This window comes from Meleagris gallopavo, chromosome 1 (assembly GCF_000146605.3).
Source record: "Meleagris gallopavo isolate NT-WF06-2002-E0010 breed Aviagen turkey brand Nicholas breeding stock chromosome 1, Turkey_5.1, whole genome shotgun sequence".
Lineage (NCBI taxonomy): Eukaryota > Metazoa > Chordata > Aves > Galliformes > Phasianidae > Meleagris > Meleagris gallopavo.
This window is the reverse complement of record NC_015011.2, coordinates 187,554,479-187,576,119: the sequence shown is the minus strand read 5'-3', so window position 1 is coordinate 187,576,119 and position 21,641 is coordinate 187,554,479. Positions and strand designations below refer to the sequence as shown.

Here is a 21,641-nt window from a genome sequence, read left to right as displayed (position 1 = left end):
CCCCACCTCCCTTCATCCGCTCGCGCGCGGCAAGATGGCGGCGCTGAGCAAATCCATCCCCCACAACTGCTACGAGATCGGGCACACCTGGCACCCGCGCTGCTCCGTCGCCGTCCTGCATGTGACGCAGGGTGCTCTGGCCGAATCCCTCCGCATCTACGGCACTCTGTACCTGGTGGGTGGTGGTCGGGGTGGGCGGGGGAAGCTTGGGTTACGGGGGAAGGGGGGAGGAGAAGGTGTTTGGGAAGGGTGTGAGGGTGAGGGGTGTCACGGTGGGCTCTGTGGGGTGAGAGGTGTGAGGGTGAAGGGCATAGCGGAGCGTTCTGGGGAGGAGATGGCGTGGGGTGGTGGTAATAACCGCTGTGGGATGGTGAGCTGGGTGAGGAGGAGGACGCTGGGTGTGCTATTTTCAGCATTTCCTGGAGTGGTCAGGCTTGAAATAGAGAACAACAGTGTGCCCAGCAGGTTAGTGTTATGTCTTTGGAAGCAGTAAGTGTACCACGTGTGTGGTGCTGTTGGTGGCACCTTGGGGATGGAATCGTGGTTAATCAGTGCCTTAGGATCAAAGAGGTTCCACTGCCTGGTGGCTGAAGGAATATATTAAGGCTTAGAGGAGCTGAAGTAGTCAGAGAGTATCCTACAGGTGAGGTATTTTGGTTTGAGCGTGCAATTAGGCTCAGTTATATCATCTCCATTGTGGCTGGCTTGTGTCCAGCAAGTTAGGGTGTAGGTAGAGGAGTTGGCATCTGTTTGCATCCATATGAGTAAACATATCCTGAAAGCTGATCTAAGCTGAAAGCGCTGCAGGTATTTTGCTGTCCCCACCTCCGCGTTCTGGCTCTAACGGTGCTCACAGGGCTGAGCAGTGAGCTGGCTACAAGTGGAATCTGAAGCAAAGTAAAACAAGTCACTGAGTCATAGAATCATAAAATAGCTCAGGTTGGAAAAGACCTTAAAGATCATGGAGTCCAACCACAACCTAACCGTACTACCCTAACTCTAACAGCCCTCTGCTAAATCATGTCCCTGTGCACCACATCCAAACGGTTTTTAAACAAATCCAGGGATGGTGACTCAACCACCTCCCTGGGCAGCCTATTCCAGTGCTTATCAACTCTTTACTAAAAGAAGTTTTTCCTGATATCCAACCTAAACCTCTCCTTTCTCCTGCTCTGTGCCAATGCTGGTGTTGTAAAGATATCAAGACATAAAATAGAAGGCAAAGAGTGGAACCACTGCAGTCCTGGCGTTTTACTTTAAGCTCCCATTTGTGAGAGCATCAAATGACATGCTATGGAAACTTAATGGCTGTTTGGTAGTACTGTGGTCTTAAATAGTTGTCATGTCTGGCCGTCAGTGTTTTCAGGCTGAACTGGCACAAACAGAAGTTGCCACTGTTTATGTGAGTGTAAGCTGGGCTGGAACAGGAAGCCAATACCAAGAACATGTCCTCTTCTCCACCTCCCCACCTTACTTCAGGAATTTTTCCTCCGAGTCAATTTCCTGAAGCAGTTTGCCATGCAGGGGTATGAGTACTTGTAAGCAGCAGAGAACAGACCTGAATTTAGCTATGTAGTGGTTATCCATCCAGTGGTTATCCAGGCAGGCTAAAGATAAAGCAGCTTAAAGAGCTCTGTAGTTAAATCAAAGTTCTCCAGCAGCCAAACCTGATAAGTAGGTTCCTGCTCGTACCTATGTTACATTTCCTGCAACAGTGGGTTTGGAGAAAAGCTCTCCTAAACCTCAGTTGTTCTAAAATCTTGTTGCTACCTAAAGAGAGAGGAAAAATTTGCCTTCCTTTGCTCACAGATGTGTAAATGTACTGTATGGTCTTGGACTTCGAATCTGCTCAAGAAGAGCTATGATAATTCATTCACTAACCCAAAAGAGGTTTGTCTCCTGCCTGTAGCTAGGCTGAATTTTCAGCTGCATTAATGAGTTGAATTGGCTACTTAGGAGGGTTTTGATGAGCACCAGAACCAGCAGCAGGTGAAAACTGAAAGGGTGCAGTAGGGACTGTGGAGGGTGAAGGAGAAGCCTTGCACATTAAGTAGCTTGGCAGGAAAAGAGCACTGCTGAATTAAGAGTCATCCCTGAAGTAATTCTTTGTTGGGCTTAAAGCTGTATTTGAAAACCTTCTATTTGTAAGTGAAATATCGTGGTTGCACAGCACAAACATTCTGTCCTACATTTAGATTCACGTGGTAGTGTGAATTCAAATTGCTTTATCTTTGTAGTCCTGTCAGTGGATGTTCGGAGTGTTACTGGTACTGCTTAGTCCCAGTCTAACAGCACAGCATCAAGAAGTTCCAGTTCTGTTCTGCTTGTTTGTTCCTTCTGTTGCCACATGTAAATAACTAAGGCAAGCAGATGAAAGAGTTTGCTCTCAAAAGCTTGTGTGGAAATGAATCAGTATGAATGGATGAGAAGACATTGCCAGAGGTCGTTCTGGGAGAGAAGGACATGTAGTTAGGGACAGTTACAGTCCAGAGTCCAAACTCATAACATCTACACCCTACATCTCTTAAAAGTTTGGGTGCTCTTCTGTTGTTGAGAGACTGATGGAACCTAATTTACGTGATACTGCTGTTTGATGTGTAACTTTCAGTGCATAGCTAGGAGGAGTTTGCTTCAAAATGCTGCTGTTCAGTGGTGGTTGTTGTTGTTCTTGTTAGTATATAACAGAGCTTCTGTATTTTTACTTGGCAAAATAGTCTTTAGATCATACTTTGACCAAGGTTGTTTTCACCTTAGTTACTAGTTGATTGCTTTAGCAGAAGAAGATTTTGTATCTAAATGGAAATATCCCTCTCTGAGAGTATACTTAGTAACCATAAAGTAATTTGTAGATGTAGCCAGCGATCGAGTGGTCCTTTATTTGTTTTCTAGGTGCTTGGGTCAGCCTGAAAAGCTTTAGTAATAGGGAGGGTGTTTGAGGGAAAGGCAAAAAGAAGGGAAGATTCTCCCTCTCTGGGAGGGTTGATATGAGCTAAGGCTCAACGGGTGTTAATCTGGCAAGGGATGTCAAGGTCTGCAGGAAGGGCTGCTTCAAATGCATCAGTAGCAAAGGGAATATTAGGGAAAATGGGTCCTGCTGCTGCAGGGGGTCGGCCCTCTGGTGATGAACGATGCAGGGAAGGTAGGTGGAGTGTTATTTGAAATATTTGTATTGCTTCACTACAACCTCAAAAATGGTTTTGGTGTTCTAAAGAAGATTCCATAATGTACTCAAGTAATTCATTATCACTGATAAGCTATGTATGTGTTTCACAACGTGCAGTTAATTGTACTGCCATTAAAATAAATGGGAGTTGAGTTGTATGAGAATTTTGTTTAAGAGAATTCTGTGGTGAAAGCATGTAAGAGCTGCTGTTGTGTGTTATGGTTCTTTACATTCTTGGTTAGAATGCTGTAATACCTCTGAGTTGACAGAGTTTATGCTTTTCATTTTCAACACTTGAACTTTTTTAGGGTTGTTTCTACGAGGAAAGTGATGCTAAAATAGTTTTCCATGTGTTGTTCTTGTTAATTTTTTCTTTTCTTTAACAATTATTTATGCAAAGGAAGTATTCGTAATTGTGGTGATGTTTTTTAGGGGCTGAGTAGTTGGATAAGTTCTGTACACTACGTTTTCAGGACATCTGAGTGAGCACTGCTGCTCCAAGTACTGTGGATTTGGCCACTCTCCAGAAGAGATCAGAAGACAATGTGGGTTTATGTTGTGTGTAGGGTTGCAGTTTGTGTGTGTAAACACTGCTGCTTACCTGTCTCTTTACCTATCTATCCATCAGCAACGCACCTACAGAACCATTTGTGTCTGTATCATTCTTTAATTAATGAAGGCTTAGCTATTATTTATATCAGTTCTTCATTAAGTGATAGTATCCTTTAGGAGAATGGATTCATACACTGCACAGTAATGTGGTATTTGGGTGGAGATGTACATCTGGCTGGTGGCTTTGTTTGGTTGGAAGCACCCATGTAACTTGTAGAACCTTTTAGATCCAGAGATACCTGAATGCCTGAGCAACCTGAAATACCTTCTTGAAAAATGTCAGCCATGTCCAACTGCTCCTTATGTGTCTGAACTTTGGCTCAAATGGAGCCACGTTTGGATATAAAGGTCACTTTTAAACACCTTGATGGGTTGATGTGAGCTGCAGATTCCTCTGGAATGGTATTTCGTTCATGCAAAAAGTCTAAGTCATCAAGTCCTGAGTTCATAGGTGATATTTTGACATTTTATTATGCGTTCAGAGTTAAGTTAATTTTTATTTTTTGAGCCACTAATCCTCTGAAACATCATGAAAATAACCGGTGAGGCTTTAGGATTAGAGACCACTTGAGTCAGGCTGCTGTGTGCAGACAGAATGAGAGGGTAAGAAGGTGGCAACCTGAAGAATTCAGAGGTTATGATGGGTATTTGGTCTCGCTAACATTTTGGATATAAAGTGGCTGGCAGGAATGCTTGTTTTGTAATTAAGACTGCTTGTATTTCACAAGTGAAGCGTTCCTTTGTGTAGCTCTTCTGAGAGCTTTGCTTTCTTTGGATCATAGGATCATAGAATGGCTTGGGTGGAAAAGGATCTCAAAGATCATGTAGTTTCAACCTCTGCCACGGGCAGAGTCACCAACCACCAGACCAGGCTGCCCAGAGCCACATCCAGCCTGGATGTACAGCTCCAAATTCAACCAATTGATTGTAGCAGCTGCTCTCAGTTGTGATCTTGTATTTTAGGAGCTCATGCCTTTCCCAAAAAAGAGAGATGCCTTCCATGTGTTGGCTGAAAAACAGGATGTCCAGGTGAACTTTTAGGGGAACTCTTTAGATCCAAGCTTTACTTAGCCTGTACAATATAAACCTGCATCTTCTGTAAGCTGTCCTGATCAGCTGGCCAGGATGTGATGTTTCTCTTCAGTCCTTATTTTGAACCATTGAATCACTAAGGTTGGAAAAGACCACTAAGATCATCCAGTCCAACCACTGACCCATCTCCACCATGCGCACTAACCATGTCCCTCAGTGCTACATCTCTATATTATGTGAACATTTTCAGGGATATTAACTCCATCACCTCCCTGGGCAGCCTGCTCCAATACCTCCCTGCTCTTTCTGAGCTGAATTTTTTCCCTAATATCCAACCTGAACCTCCACTGTTGCTACTTGAGGCCATTACTACTATGCTGTGCAACAGAAGAGAAACTTAGTAACTCCAGAAGAGTAAGATGTAACAGGTACTGAACTTCATTGATTCGTAACTCGCCAGGAAGGTTCTGAAGCCTTGTTGTCAGTAGTTACAGCATTTATTGAGGCTCCCAGATGAAAGTAGGTAAGGGAAAAAGTTAAAAATTGCTCCAATCTTAAAAAACAAACAAACAAAAAATCAACAAAGCAACCACCTATAAATATAGACTTGTTTTAAACTGTCTGCCTTGATCTTCTAAGGAAATTTTGCTAAAGACCTTCATCATGAGTTGGTATGCTTTACCTCCAAGTCTCCTTAAGATTAGATAAAGAAAAAAAAAAATAATAAATTGGAGATGTAACATTGTGTGTTCAAAATTGAAGAATTCAGGCTTTTCCCAGAAATTAGGATTAGGAGAAGAAAATGAGGTCATGATTAGAATGGCCTGGGTTGAAAAGGACTACAAAGATCATCCAGTTTCAACCCCCTGCTATGTGCAGGGTCACCAACCACCAGAGCAGGCTGCCCAGAGCCACATCCAGCCTGACCTTGAATGCCTCCAGGGATGGGGCATCCACAGCCTCCTTGGGCAACCTGTTCCAGTGTGTCACCACCCTCTGAGTGAAAAACTTCCCCCTAATATCTAACCTAAACCTTCCATGTCTCAGTTTAAAACCATTCCCCCTTGTCCTATCACTATCCACCCCCGTAAACAGCCGTTCCCCCTCCTGTTTACATGCTCCCTTCAATTATTGGATGGCCACAATGAGTCTCCTCAGAGCCTTCTATTCTCCAAGCTAGACAATCCCAGTTCCTTCAACCTTTCCTCATAGGAGAGGTGCTCCAGCCCTCTGATCGTCTTAGTGCTCTCCTCTGGACCTGCTCCAAGAGCTCTGTTAGCTTGTATCAGGCTGGGGAGAAGGATGAAGGGTCCAGCTGTGAGTGGCTGCATTATCAGGTCTGAGTTGTCTTGGCCTTGGTTCCCATTGATTTCACGTGGGAAGCCTGCCATTCATTACACGTGTCAGAGCAAAGTCCTCTGTTTCCTGAGGGGTTGAATGTTTTTCACATGTGTTGTTTGATGGTGCATGTTCCAGTAGTTGGAAATGTTTAATCAATAATATGAAATGGTGTAACCAGATGTGATAGTAACATTTCCTTTCATAAGGTAAAAATGGTTTGATCTCTACTTTGCAGTAAAGCTAATTCTTCTGACTTCTTGCTTGTGAGATGGCAGAGTTGTTTTTGTCCTTCCCCTTATCATTCTCCTGACCTGGCCATCCATCCCTGCTTAATTTAAGCCAGGCTCCCTCCTTCCTTTTACAGCCTGATGTGTAATTTTCCTGACTGTACCTACACCCTATGGGATAGGGCCGCAGCCCAGCCTTAGGGCAGCTGGTGCCCATCGGCCCTGCCTCTCTCCAACCCTGCTTCACGTGTGATATCTCATAGGGAGAGCTGTTTGGATTCATCCTGAGCCAAGCCTGGAGTTAGCAAGCACCAAACAGATGCTGCTTTATCAGTCCATATAGGCACAGACATCCGTGTTGTTTGTGCTGTGTATGATTGTGTATTTGGACGTAGGGTGGGGAGCTTCAGAAGGCTGTTAGTGTTACCCTGTAACATGCTTCTGCCTATTGGGATGAGGCCCATCAAGAAATGGGATTTGTTTATGGCATGACCTGATGCTGTAATCACGCTGTGCTGGGATATCTGATCATCTCAGTTCTGCACTGTGTTCTGAGGGACCTGCAGGTCAGTGCGTTCTTGCTTTCAGGTTCTTCTGGAAGCCATTTTAATTATGACTAAAATTAGTTTAAATGTTACTAAAGAAAGAGCCTGGTTGCAACATCTTCATTCCAGGCTGTGATCATTCCAGTCTGTTCAGGCAGCTTTTAGGACAGACTAGTAACATTCTTTCATAAAAGTAAAATAAACCAAAACAGTCTTCTGGTGAGATGCTTATTTCAGTGGGGAAAAGTCCAAGCATTTCAAAAGAATCAGCAAAGGAATTCAGCTGCACCGAGGAGTTGAAGCTCAAAGGTACAAGGATGGCGTGGAGCCTGTGCTGCAGCGATAGTGAGAGGTCCCAGCCTTGACAGAGCAATGAGCTCAGCACAGGCACTGCGAAGCAGCAAACCTGGCAAAGGGACTTCAAGCAGGTATACATCTATTCTCTGAGATATGAGACTGATGCCAGAACTGAAGGTATTCTAGATGTTCAGAGAGTACGTGAATTCTCCTGTTCATTTCTATTTTTTTACTTGGATGTAAATGTGCGAAGATTAAAACAAATCAAAATACAACAAAGCAACCCACACCCCTAATGCTAATCCTTGTACAACATCTCTCAAGGCACAGAGGAAGGAAGTTGGAGGGCAGAGCAGGGGAACAGTCTTCCTTGAGGTACTGCAGGAGCTGACTTATGAAATTATGAAGCCTCACTTTTTTTTTATCTGTGAAATCAGGGTGGTACCAGCTAATTGAGGAACACGAGATCTGGATGTTTAAGAGGAGTCACTAGGAACAAATTGCTGGTTTAGACAACAGTGTATTTCGAAACACAAATGTTACGTGAGGGCATTTTGAGATTAAGTCATTCCAAAGTGCTTAAAAATAATTTTTAAAGCAAGGGAAAAATGCTCTTAGAAAATTCATACAGAATTGTGAAAATGTAGAATGTTAAGCACATGTGTATTAATTAATATATTCAAATATAGCTTTGAAACAAATCTGACATCTGTCTTTGTGTGGTATGAGACATTTTCTTAACTGGTTTAAATGCTGAGGGTTGCTTTGCTTTCAGTTTTCTCCAGAAGTCCTTAAGGTGGTGAATCAGGAAGGTGCCGAGCTCTGCTCAGGGGACCTGATGGTAGGATGTGTAGAAATGGCACAGAGTTGCAATGGGGAAAGTCAATCTGGGCATTAAGAAAAATGTCTTTATCGTAAGGGTGAGCTGGCACTGGAACAGGGTTGCTGGAGAGGTGGTTGATGTCAGTGCTCAAGAAACATAACACAATGCCCTCAGTAATGTGGTTTCGCCCTGAAGAGATTGAGCAGTGGGGCTGGATCATCTCTAATGGTCCATTCCCATAACTTGTGCTGTGAGAGTTTTCCTAGCTTGTTAATGATTTGCTACATATATATTATATAAACCATCTGCACAGCATTATTGGTAGTCTCTAAATTTGCATTTTACGTGTGCCTATGCATGCTAGATAGCCACTTTGATACAAGTCATGGAGCTCTGTGCCTGGAGACGTGGCTAGGTATCTCAATATTTCTGTAGTTGTTCTTGTTTTGTTTTTTTTTTAATAAAGTTTGTTATACTGTGCTCAATTTTAGTGGTGCTTGTGAAGGAATGAGATAGAAATGATTATGCTTTTTTCAGTTTCCATCAGTCAGTGTTATATGCTGGGCAAAGGTCATAGAGTCATAGAGTGACCTGGGTTGAAAAGGACCATAGTGATCATCTAGTTTCAGCCCCCCTGCTATATGCAGGGTTGCCAACCATCAGCCCAGGCTGCCCAGAGCCACATTCAGTCTGGCCTTGAATGCCACCAGGGATGGGGCATCCTGCTCACTAAGGTTTGATGGAGGGGGTTGCATTCTTAAACATTAAGTTTGTGCAAACTTTTAAAAAAAAAAAAGAAAAAAGTGGCTTGAAGGAGATAAACGAATAATGCTGTACTCACACAGCAGAGCTGGTGCAATTTCTGTGTTTGTAGCCTACCACAGAATCCATCAATGTATGTATGTCGATCAGCACATGCATTGAGTCAAGCTGGTGCTGCCTGTAGTTCATGGAATCATAGAATTTCTCAGGTTGGAAAAGACCTTGAAGATCATCAAGTCCAACCACAACCTAACCGTACTACTCTAACAACCCTCCACAAAGTCGTGACCCTGAGCACCACGTCCAAATGGTTTTTAAATGCGTTCAGGGATGGTGACTCAACTTATTCAGCTGATGACGTGCATAGTATCAAACTAATTGTCTTATTTGGGACCAGGAATGTTTTCCCTGGAAGTCAGCCTGACAGGTCTGGTTCTGCCCCAGCCTTCTTTCAGCACATGGCTGTAGGGCAGAAGTGGCACACGACAGGAATGAGGGTGTATTTCATCACACTGACTTGTTAGCACTGTGTGGGTGTTACTTATCTTACTGTGAATACACAGGTTTAGTTGTCTGAGGTCTGAAGTGCTGTGATCAAAATTTCAGCCAGATTTCCATATGCTTCCTATTTCTTATCTGGAAATATCTGTATTTTCTGTGGACTGTGTTGATCTGAAAGGAGATCAAGAGCCATAGTATATGGATGCGAAAAGGGAAATTGGGTTCTCTGGACATCTTTCCTGTGACAGTGCATGGCTTGTTTTAAATTCCTTTTTGCTCTTGGTTGTTGGTGCATCTAGAAGAATGTTTCTTGTAGGGGACTGAGACAGATGAGATTCACTGGTGGGCTACTTTAGAAGCTGAGAGTGCAAAACTGTTGGAAAACCTGAGCTGTGTATCCCATCTCTAGAGCTGTGCCAGCAGCCAGCCCAGCTGTTAGTAAGGGCCCTGGGCAGTGAGTGCTGTTCGATGCTTACACACCCAGATAGGACTGCATCTGCAGGCTCTCCTACCATGTGAAGTTTCTCTTGTAGCATAAGAACACTTAAGTTGTGCTGAGAAGGCAATGCCAGTTTTGGCATCTGAGTTTCCTTTATTATTTTCCAGGTATCTCTGAATTCTATAAATTAAATTAGAAGAAATTATGTTCTGCCATGACACAAATGCTAAGTTCTTACTTGGACTGGAATTTTCTTGATGAATAAAGAAATCTTTAATACTAAGTACTTCGAACTTGAGTATTCTTCATCTTCAGAACAAATCTGCTTGAGAAAGTGCAATTACCTAACAGGTGCTTCATGTGAATAACATCCATACTGGTTTATATAGTAGAGATTGATAGAACATCAGCTATATGGTGAGCATTGGTTTTATTAGGTCTTCTGTTCCCTTTATAATCTCCTCCTTAGAGAGATGTGTATGCTGGGTAATATTGTGATTTTACAGCTTTGTCTTTAAATGGATGACATGCAGCATGTGGGCAGATGAGAAGCACAAGCTGCCTTGTGCCTGCTAGTCAGAAAGCAGCACAGTCAAGGTTATTTGTTAGCATCTGTGAAACCATTCCACACTCTTACTGATATTTTTCAGAAGAAAAAAAGAAAAGGTGAAACTGTATTGCAAAGGGTTATCTTGTTATCTTTTTTGTTCCATGAAATCATGATCTTGTAGTGCTATGAGGGATGCATTCTTCCATGCCCTGGATTGCAGGTAAACTGTGGTTAGGAGGAGAGGTGGGGGGCACAAGCAGTGTGAAATCGAAGGGAAGGAATATGGGGTCTGGGTTTCATGCAGTGGCAAACATTCATGGCATTATCTAATACAGCTTTGCTCCACTCGTGTTGCGGACATGCCGTGCTTTCTTACTAATACTGGAAATCTGCAGTGTTTTGTGAGCATTGAAGAATTTTTCTGCTGCTCTGTCTCAAAAAGAGAAGAATGTAGCTGAGAAACTATGGAGAGAAGAGAAGAGAACTGGGAGGCAGGGAGTGCTTTGGGTCACTCTTGGATATGTGGTAGTGAACAATTGACTCAGAATTGCAGTCCTTCATTCTTATAGTGAGTAACATCCCAAACTTTATCTGTCACTGCTAAGGTCATGATGCAGACCTCCCTTAGGTACCCAAGTAAAGGAGTTTGAGGATTCATCTACTCTTATATAGGATTTCAGAATTGAGTTGGAAGGGACCTAAAAGCCCACCCAACCCCTTCCATGGGATGGTTGCTCCCCACCAACTCAAGCTGCCCAGGCCCCATCCAACCTGGCCTTGAACGCCTCCAGTGCTGGGGCATCACAACTCTCTCTGGGCAGCAGTGCCAGGGCCTCACTGCCCCCTGAGTGTAAAATTTATTCCTAACTTCTAACCTAAATTTCCCCTCTTTTAGTTTAAAACTGTGCCCTGTTGTCATATTACTAACAGACGATGTGAAAAATAAGTCTCTCTCCTGTATTGGACTGCAATGAGGTTTCTTCCCATAGTTCTGGAGATCTGTGAGCGTGTTTTCAATGAGACAGCTGTTTCCTGGATCTGAATCTGCAGGGTGCCTCATTTAGCACTGGTTGCCATATAGCCTTGTGCTCCATCTGTTAGCACTCTCTTCATGGGCATTAAAGCTTGCCAAGGAGGTAGCTACTGGGTTTCCTGATAGCCCTTTCCTTCCATGCTGGTATCTGTTGCTACTATCTGGTGTTAAGCCTTGAGCAGAGCATTTGTTACAAAGCATTTGGCCTTTGAACTCCCAACTCACCCGAATGGGGTTTATCCCAATGGGAATCAAGAAATGCCATGGGCTGACATGGTTCAGAATCTCTCTTGCCTATTTCAACTGTAAGAATACTTTTTGTAACTGTGAAGAGCTGGAAGGGAGTACAAGGTAGAGTCTGGATGCATCACTGGTGTTCATCCCACGTAATCACACCATTGGGGTGGAGGAAAGGGGAGGAACTTGCTGTGTAACTCGCTTTTGTCAGATTTTGGCTGTACGTGGAATTTAGCTTAGTTGATGTCTTTAAAGCACTGTGGAAATGATGAGCATTATCTGTTTTTGATGTGCATGCCTCAAGCCACGTTGCTTTTACATGTGTAGCCCCTTCAGTTACCATAAGCAGTGTTTCCTCAGCCTGACCTGTGTGGTGGTGTTCCTGGTTCTTTTCTGCCTTTCATTTAGGAGTTGAGTAGTAAAGAGAAGGGAAAGTATAAAACTTATTGGAGAAGCTACAGAGTTAACCATTAGCTTTTGATTTGACATTGCTTTATAACAATAGCAATATTTTCTTTTTGTATATTTAAAAAGAAATATAAAAGTATAAAATGCTTGTTCAGAGGAAACAAGACTTCACACTTCAGCTCAAAGGTTGTGTTCTTTAAAAAGAAAAAAATTCTTCTGTTCCAAATGTTCACAACCTTTGTACAGTAGACTGGAAATAGCTGAGGAGGTGGCAACAAGTAATCTGGTGTTTAGACTGCATTAAGACTTTGCTGCAACAAAAAGATTATCTGGATTGCATTGTTGCCTAATCCATTATGGCTTAAGCAGTCTTGACATGTGAGGCAGTGGTGTGTTAATCTATTTTCAGAAGTCTGTTTGTACGTATATTTCTCCTTAATCCAACCTTTGTTTTGGGCACTTATTTTGGCTCTCTTATGGTTAGTTCCAGCAGAATCATAGAATCACAAGTTTGGAAGGGACCTGCAAGATCATCTAGTCCAACTGTCCTCCTATTACTCTTGCTCCCACAAGCCATATCTCGTAGGTTCTCATCCAGATAAAAGCCTCATCCTATCTCTGTATCTAAAACACCTTGCTATTCAGTGCGAGTGGGCAGGTTTTGAGAAGAACAGTTCCTTCTCCCGTATCTTTGAACTGAGAAACCAAGTCCTCAAGAGGTGTTATTGACCAACAGGCTGCCTGTTGTTCTCATCAGCACTTGTAGTTTCAAGTTCTTTCTGTCTGCAGCTTTTCCGATTGTAAGCATTGGTTGAAAGCTCCTACTGGTTTTGAGAGTCCTTGAGAAACCAGTGCAGATGAACGTTATAATGCTATTAAAAACAAAAATCTGTCTGTCAGTGCACCCAAATTCTAAGTTCATGGAACCATGGGGATTTGGAGGCCACGTGGTCCCAGCCTCGTGCTCAAGGCAGGACAAGTTAGATAGGTGTTTTTGGGGCATTTCCTGGTCTGAGCTTTGGAGGATCTCTGGTGTTGGAGAGTCCACAACCTCTTAGGGCAGTCCGTTCAGCTACTTCAAAGTATAATATTTTTTATCCTGTCTAATCTGAGTTTCCAGTATTTGAATTGTCTGTTGGCTCTCAACTGTGCTCCTCTGAGAACAGCCTGGCTTCTTGTTCTAATAGTTGCAAGATTTCAGTGGACAAGAAGGATTTTGAGGATGTGTTATGTTTGAGCCTTCAGCTAACAGTTCTTCATAACATAAATTCAACTGACCAAGCAGAGCACTTATTTTTTCAGATCCAACCTGTTTTCTACTTCAGGCATACATAACATAATGTTTACACATAGCTTTTCTATAAAATTTCTCAAGAATGTGTTCTTCTTTTAGCAAATAGTGAAACATTTTTGGAGGACTTGGAGTTGTTTGGTAGGAGCAGAAACCTTTAGAAATGCATCAGCACTTTGTAGACACAGTGTAGGGCCCATATCTGGATTGCTTAGTGGTATGCTGGCCTTTGTTATGAGGTACTCCAGTTGTCTGAAAGGCAGATCTTTGTGAGTTTATTACATCTTAAAGTTCTGCTATCTGGCAAACAACCTTTCTGACTATTGTGGCCAATGGTAACAAGGTAGTAAAGCCTCTCCCATAGTTTCCACTTAGGCTTATGTGGCGTATTTCCTAGTATAAATACTGTAATATCTGGAACAAGATCAAAGGAAATCTTTGCGGTATTGTTCATAAAACCAGCAAATTTAAGGAGATTTGATTTACTACTTAAATGGGCATATTTCATTTTACTTTTTCTTTTTTCTTTACAATGTGCAAGAAAGAACCTAATTGAATTAAAGTTTGTCCTCCCTTTTTTCTTCCTCCTCCCTCAGATTGCAGCTATTCTCAGGAAACGAAAACTTGACTATTATTTGCACAAACTGCTACCTGAGATCTTGCAATCAACTTCCTTTCTGACAGCAAATGGGACCTTGTATATTGCTTGCTTTTGCATTCTAAGGTTGGTATACTGTCCTAAAAGTTAAATGTAACAGAAAAGCCATTGAATGTAACTTCTTAGCTTATAGAATAATTTATCTTTTTAAAAAAAAACAACAAACAACCACACAATTTGTAATGGGTAGGAGTAAGACAGTAACAGCTGTGCTTTCTGATTTTTGCAGTTGACTGTGCACAATATGCACTTTCTTTTTTTTTTTTTTTCCCCCTTGCTTGTGTAAATGTTTTTAAAATCAGCAAACAAGGCAATATATTCACATGGTTTCCTTTTCCATTTGTTACTGATTCCAAATGCATGGGTGCAGGAAATGCAGGTTGATTGTAAGGGTTATCTAAGGAGGTCTGATTTTTCTCTCCTGATTGAATTCAAGCAGACTTTTCAAACAGTGGGTCACAAGATTATCAGAAAAATTATGCTTTCCAATGTAACTGCTGTTCTTTGAAGAGCAAGCCTGTCTTTGGTGATGATTTGGTGATCAGTGTAGTATATATGAATTGCAACTGGAATTGAAATTGACAAGATTACTTTCTAGGATTGTTAAAGGGGAATGGTTTCTTATCTTCTAGAAATTAGTAAATCATATAGTTAAAGTATGTTGGGGGGGGAAAAAAGGGATAAATAAACAGTTTTCCTAATTGGGAGAAGTTGCCAGTAATGTTCCTGCTATGTTACTTGTTCTATATATAGCTACAGCATCTGGAAAAAAGAATTTAGTGTGAGATTATGCAAGATTACTTATGATAAGAAAATCAAAACTTATAGTCAGCCATTTCAGAAAAATATCTTGAATTTTGGGGGAAAAATATGAAGCTTGATAGAGAAAAGTGCGAAGTAATCAACTGGAAGGAAGAAAGCAATTCTATCCTATTCACACAGTGATGGGATTTAAACTGGGGACTAAATTAATCAAGGAGATGCTTGGGAGTCATCGAGGATAGGTTCTGTGAGCAAGTCAGCTGAACAAATTGAATATGATCAAAACAAGTCTTATGAAGAGAGAAACTGGGAACAAACCAATGAGCACTATTAAATACATGATATTTTTAAAACTATGTGCTGTATACCTTTATGAAGAACTACTTCTGAGCTCCTAATGTTGATAAATCAATCACTTGGGTTTTGCTTAGTATTAAGTTGTCTTGCAGCTTAAGCCATGTAAGCTTCCTACTCTAATCTAATGGGAGGATGACAGGATGGAGAGGTGCAATTGCAACTTCACTGCTTTTTTGTTACTACTTCATGTGAGGTGGTTGTTTTATTTAAAGTATTTGTTTGAACTCCTGATTCTTTGAGTTAATCCCACTATGTGACGTGGGAAATGTTTAACTTCCTGCAGTAGCTTCACAGAGAGAAAATAACAATCTCATTTTCCAGTTCAGAATGCCATTTGGTACTGTATCACAGAATCACAGAATGGCCAGGGTTGGAAGGGACCTCAAGGATCATCAAGTTCCAACCCCCTGCCACATGCAGGGCCACCAACCTCCCCATTTAATACTAGACCAGGCTGCCCAGGGCCCCATCCAAAGTGGCCTTGAACACCTCCAGGGATGGGGCATCCACAACCTCTCTGGGCAGCTGTTCCAGCACCTCACCACTCTCATAGTAAAGAAAACTGTATGTTTGAATCCATCAAAGAAATGACAGAATGCCATAGATACGCTGTTTAACTGCAGCCTGATTGTTTCTGAAGTCAAGCTATGACCTTTCATAAAAAGACTTTAGAGACCAGATCCTTTAGGTCTGATTCTGGATAATGGTAAGAGATGAAATGGGATGTCTATCATTTTTCTATCTTTTCACTTGCAAGATTTGTTGTGGCTTTTTTTTTTTGTCTTATCCAAAAAGTTCAAGTCTCTGTAAGGAGGTGTGTTTGTTCTATTGATATCTGAGGTTCCCAGAGCTCTGAGCTGATGCAGCATTTCCTGCAGACTTTGTGCTGAGTAGGAGACTTTCAAGAAAGCAGGAGCAGCAGTGACAAAGAAGCAGAGTTGTCCAGCAATCCCCATACAGTCGGCTCCTGGAATTCTAGAGTAGAGCAGCAGGTTAAAGGGTTTGTAGCTGGACATGTTAACTCATTTACCTGCACAACTCTTGCTCTGATAAAGAGTTGTGTGTTTCCTTATTTTATAACAGCTGGGCAATGTACTGGTAGGCATGTTAAGGGTCTCCTGGATAAAGCGAGCACTTCATTTTTTGTACATATACTGAAGTCTCGGTGATTCTTCACCCTGTTTTATACTGTATTCTGTAGAAAATACCTTTTATTCCCCCAGTAGCAATTGGAAGACCTAAATATGAAATGTGATTGTCAGTGGGATGTTTGGCTTGTGCTAATGTGTGGTTTTGATGCTCTTGTAGTATTTCCTTGCTTTCCACCAAGGAAAACTTTCAAAAACTGCAAATACATCTGAGGATGTAATATTTTAGAAAATTCTAAATTTAGAAAATTTAGAAAATGCAATTTAAATGATTCCAGTAATTGTTGAATATTCTCTCCTTTTCATTCATGAGTAAAATTTCATAACAATCCAAGTTCAGTTTCAGCAGTGATTTGGGCTCTGGGTAGCTGTTCTCATTCTAAAAGGCATCACTAAGTGAAATTGGCTGCTTTTTTAATTTGTTTTCTTCCTTGAAGTGAAATAGTGAATGTGTGCAGCCTGCTCTAATTGGCAGAGCTGTGGAGGTGGTGATCCATTTTACGGATGTGTGACAGCCCAGCTTTGGCTGTAATCTGTTTGCTAGCTTTGGCTGTAATCTGTTTGCTGAGGTGATGCAGTTAGACTACATCTGTCTACACTTCAGAAGGAAGTCCTAGGCTCCTCCACTGATAGGCATTGCAACAGTTAAAAGATGGGTCTGAGTTTTAGGTTTTCAGTTCTATTAAATTAATGCAAAACCTCATGAAGCCGTGGCTCAGTTAACCTTGCAGCTAGAGTAATTCAGTTTGTCTGTGTACATACAGCTTTCCATTAGTCTGCTTAGTTCAATTCAGCTGTATGTATCAACCAGCCTTTCAGCTTTGGATACAAGTGAAATTAGATGAATAAAGCAGGAAGAGAACACACACTTCTCATTCCATTATGCTGCCTCAGACTATGTAAGAACAACCGTATAAATTTTAATAAAATCTTGCTTTCGTTTATTCGAGCAGAAGTTTAAATTTTCCACTTTATGATTGGACATCTAAATTTTCAGTGATTTTTATTGTGTAAGATACTGCTTTTACCTACATCTCATCACACTGAACATAGAACCATAGAATGGCCTGGATTGAAAAGGACCAAAATGGTCATCTAATTTCAACCCCCTGCTATGTGCAGGATCGCCAACCACCAGACCAGGCTGCCCAGAGCCACATCCAGCCTGGCCTTGAAAACGTGTAGCATTCGTGGAGTGATTCTAATCCATGCAGGCAGAGCAAGTTCCTGGTTTTTTTTTTTTCCCCACACAAAAGGCATTTGTTCTGTTACTTAACAGATGTGTCTGGTAGGATGTGTTCATACTTATTAGGATGTTTCAGATGGTTTCTCTGAAACTTCATACAGTCATTGCTTTCCAAGAGAGTCCTAATAATGAACTTTAGCTACTGCAGCATTTGGCATTGTCATCCAGAGGAATCATCCTTTTTCAGCCGTGGGAATGAGAAGTGTGTATAATTTTCATTACATCACTGGTTTTGGTGATACACTGGCTTTCTTTTTTCTTCTGAATGTAAGCTGGCATTGCTCACTGCTCATGTTATTTTAGCTGCAGAAGTATGAAATGAGGCTGATTGTGCCTTCTGCAGCAAGAATGAAAGTGATCTAACGCAGGTGGAAGTGATGAATAATCTTAGTTCTCTCTATCGATGTGAAATTTCTTATAAGCAAATCCTGTTTGTATTTTGCTTTATTTTTAGGAGGGAAGACCTCACTGTATTTTCCTCAAATTTTCCTCAAATAATAATGCTTATCAGCTAAAGCAGCCACAGTATAACTGAAGTGTATTCCTTATCAAATTTCAAAAATGGCTGACTGTTGCTCACTTCTATGGTCAGCCCAAGTCAGTTGGAAGGTGCGGGTGTTTGGAGCAGATGAAGTGGTGGAGGCCACTGTCTGTGACTAGCATTTTGGTCCTCCTATTCTCTCAGCGACCAATTTTATAGAAATATCTTCCTAAATGATGTCTATATTTGAAGAACTCTTTCTTTCAGCTCTTGGAAGAGTTTTTATGGCTGAAATAGTGTGAACTTTGAGTGAAAGCCAGATCTAGTTGCAAAAAGTGAGAGCTTTCCCACTGGCCTTAGTAGATCTGGGATTTCTCTCTTGGTTCCAGCTGTAATTAATTCCTTGACTTACCATAAGTGAGTGATTTACTGTTTTTAGCAACTGTTTTTAGCTACAGTTTGATTATCTGTCTTCAGAGCACGTTGTGTAGTAGAACAATTTGATTTGATATCTGTCTCACTGGACTGCATTCCCATGTTCCACAAGGCACATCATCCTAAGGAGATGTGTGCAGACAAATGGCAGAGAAAGGAGTAACTGTAAGGTTGGAATTAGTACCTGCAGCTTTTCAGAAACGTCTCTTGGAAGTATTGCTTTCCTTAAATTAAAGAAATCATTTAACTGAAATGGATATGCTCACGAAGTTTTAGGTGTGAAATGCTAAGAGGGAGAGTATCCTTTCTTGGAACCCCTCTGAGAAGAACTATTCAACTGTAAGAATGGTTAGTATTTATCTGTAATTATCTGCAAGCACTGATGAATGCAAAATACAATTTTTTAAAAATAAATGTACATCAATATTGCTTTGCATGTAACACGTGTATAAATTATATTTTCAGGAAACTACTTGGAAAATTCTACTTTTGGTCTCCTGGCTTTGGTGCTGCTTTACCAGCTTCTTATATGGCTATTCTCATCGAAAGGAAAAGCAGGTACAGTTCATGTTAATGGATTTTTTGTATTATTTAATACTACTTCTTGTTTTGGTCATCTGACAATTCAGTTGTTTTTTTCCCTTCAAATTCTGAAGTGTTCTCCATTTGAACTAGTGTCCTTTGCAGCCTCAGTATAGGAGGCTATAGCGAAAAAATCTTTTTACCAAAGATCTGCTTTTTTTTTTTTTTTTAACTATGAAGGAGTAATAGCATGATAGGGGGTGGGGAGACAGACTGAATGTCTCAAAGAGCTGAAGTAATCCAAACTGAAAGAAATGTAATGATAAAGAGAGCAGAGATTTTTGCTTATGAAATGATGCCACAGTTCAGCTATCAACATGAAATTCATTAGGAAGAGCATGGAGTTGGGAGAGGAAAGCTCTGAGTGATCCAAGGATAGCTGGAAGCTGCTATTTTTCGTGTGAGAAATGGCAGATGAAATCTGGGTTGTGAAGGTTGAATGTCTTGAAATGCAACTTCCACTGGTAGTTTGCATCAATAAAGGTAACTACAATGCTTAATTTAATATGGGATAAGATGGATGCCCTGTCCCTGGAGGTGTTCAAGGCCAGGTTGGATGGGGCCCTGCGCAGCCTGGTCTGGTATTAAATGTGGAGGTTGGCAACTCTGGCTGCGGTGGTGGTTGGAGATTCATGATCCTTGAGGTCCCTTCCAGCTCAAGCCATTCTATGATTCTATGTTTTGGTCATCTAGTTTGTGTGCCCTTTATTTGAAGTGGAAGTGGTGACAAAAGTGTAGTGGAAGAAATTATTCTTTACAGTAAAAAGAGGTTTTAATCCTAGAGATGATGTGAACAACTTTTATGATGTCTATGAAAGTCTGAAAATTCCATATGCAGTCACTTCAAAATAACTGCAAATACACATATGTGTTATCACCTACTTGTCAAGCCCTAACTCTGAACTTCAGCTGTGGAGTTAAGCAGTACCCAACCTGAATTTTAAGTGAGACTGTCAGAGTTCTCTCCTCTGAAAATAACACACTATCTATTGTTTTTTGGGAACTGAAGAATGTTCCTTTATATGTAAGTAGTTCTGGAAAGGTGGTTGGTGCTTCTAAATCATATTACTGAAAGTAACTATAAAAGAAAAGGATCACAAAATTATGACTGCATTAATTTATTTAGGAAACTGAACTTTTTTTTTTTTAATTCCTTTCTAGCTGATTGATTTTCCTCTTACTATGGTTACTTCATAAAAGGGCAGATACCTTTGGTGCATCTTTTTGTATTTACTCAGACTCTGGAACTGTGTTGGCATCAGTATTTCATCTTACAATGCAAGCAAAAGTATATTTCACTTTTAATTAGAGTCACTTAACTTTTCCTACAGACCTGTTACAATGTGAGTTTTTCATACGTCAGGCTTCTGCTATTTCTAGACAAGATTAGATGGACTACCAGCCTCATTTCTTCCCACTTATGAGTTTCCTGTAGTTTTCAGGATATTCTTGATCTAAGAGCTGTAACTACTGGTAAGCCCAAACTATATGGAGTTTTTACATGACAGTGGAACAGCTGTGAAAATCGTGCAAACCAAAAACTTCTGAGGTGCAGAAAGAGAGTCTGTAAGCAAATATTATGTCAAATGGCAATTTTTAAAAGCCTTAGTGGCAAAGCAAGAAAACTTTGGTGCTTTAGCAAGCACCTGTTTCACTTCTGAGATTTGGAAGCAATAAGAGCTGAAATAGGGATGTATGAAAATGATGAAAGTAGATAGAACATGTATGTGTATGGTATCCTAGGGCTTGTTAACATCAGTGTGGCCAGCAAGTCAAGGAGGTGATCCTCCCCTGCTGCTCTGCCCTGCTGAGGCCACATCTGGATTACTGCATCTGATTCTGGGCTCCCCAGGTACTGCATTGTTATTCCTTTGATAACATTTAGAAAATGTGTTGTATCTTCTGCTGAATAACTACAATTTGGGAGATGAAGGAAATTCAGATGTAGTTCTGTAGGAAATAAGGTGATCGTGCTGTTGGGCAGAAACATACCTGCTGCTGTGAAGGGAGCTTGAATATGAACGGTCACTGTTATTAATGACAAAAATAGATGAATGGCATTGAAAAGTGGGAAACTTAATTAGTTAAAAATACGGAAATGTATTTACACAGATGTGTAACTCTGTACAGTGTGTGAACTGCTTCTGCTGACAGACCCAGTGAGACAGGACTTTGATTTGAGAACTATCTGTTTGGTAGCTTCACTTAAAGGCAAAATGGAAATTTAATAGACTTCTGTAGTCTTTTAGGAAGGCAGCTTTGGACAAGGAGATATGGTGCCATTTTTAGTCATCTGCGGCGTAGCTTTCAACAAAGTGTATGGAAAAGTCTTGATTTTAGTTCATAAATATATCTCTACTCCTTTAAATTGCGGCTGACAGTGCCATCAAATCAGACTGTTGAATGTTGCTGTACCTGTGTGCCAGTCTTGCAGGATAATGGGAAAAAAAGATGGGCAGGCAGTCCTGCAGAGAACAGCTCCATGTGGCATAAACCTGAAGGGGGCTGTGTTTTCTAAGGGGCTGCAGAACTATTTTGGTGATGGTTCATGTCTTTGTAACAAATAACTTAAGTTTTCATGGGATCATAGAACAGCCTGGGTTGAAAAGGACCACAGTGACCATCGAGTTCCAACCCCCTGCTATGTGCAGGGTCGCCAACCACCAGACCAGGCTGCCCAGAGCCACATCCAGCCTGGCCTTGAATGCCTC

General features: G+C 41.3%; 1 protein-coding gene across 2 annotated transcripts; it reads left to right on the top strand.

Moving 5' to 3' along the window:
* The first annotated feature begins 6 nt into the window (after positions 1-6).
* LOC104909420 (transmembrane protein 135-like) lies at positions 7-20,820 on the top strand. Of its 2 annotated transcripts, XM_019612345.2 has the most exons (4): positions 7-175; positions 13,858-13,985; positions 18,814-18,906; positions 20,674-20,698. In XM_019612345.2, the coding sequence occupies exons 1-4, from the start codon at positions 35-37 to the stop codon at positions 20,681-20,683; spliced, it is 372 nt and encodes a 123-aa protein (XP_019467890.1). In that variant the 5' UTR covers positions 7-34; the 3' UTR covers positions 20,684-20,698. The 2 variants fall into 2 exon arrangements, with proteins under 2 accessions (XP_019467890.1, XP_019467891.1); XM_019612346.1 differs by lacking the exon at positions 13,858-13,985 and having other exon boundaries at positions 20,674-20,820.
* Positions 20,821-21,641: the final 821 nt, after the last annotated feature.

Coding starts and splice junctions, on each gene's coding strand:
- LOC104909420 (XM_019612345.2), top strand. CDS start 35: ATGGCGGCGCTGAGCAAATCCATCCCCCACAACTGCTACGAGATCGGG. Junction 176..13,857: donor TCTACGGCACTCTGTACCTG/GTGGGTGGTGGT, acceptor CTCCTCCCTCAG/ATTGCAGCTATTCTCAGGAA. Junction 13,986..18,813: donor GCTTGCTTTTGCATTCTAAG/GTTGGTATACTG, acceptor TTATATTTTCAG/GAAACTACTTGGAAAATTCT.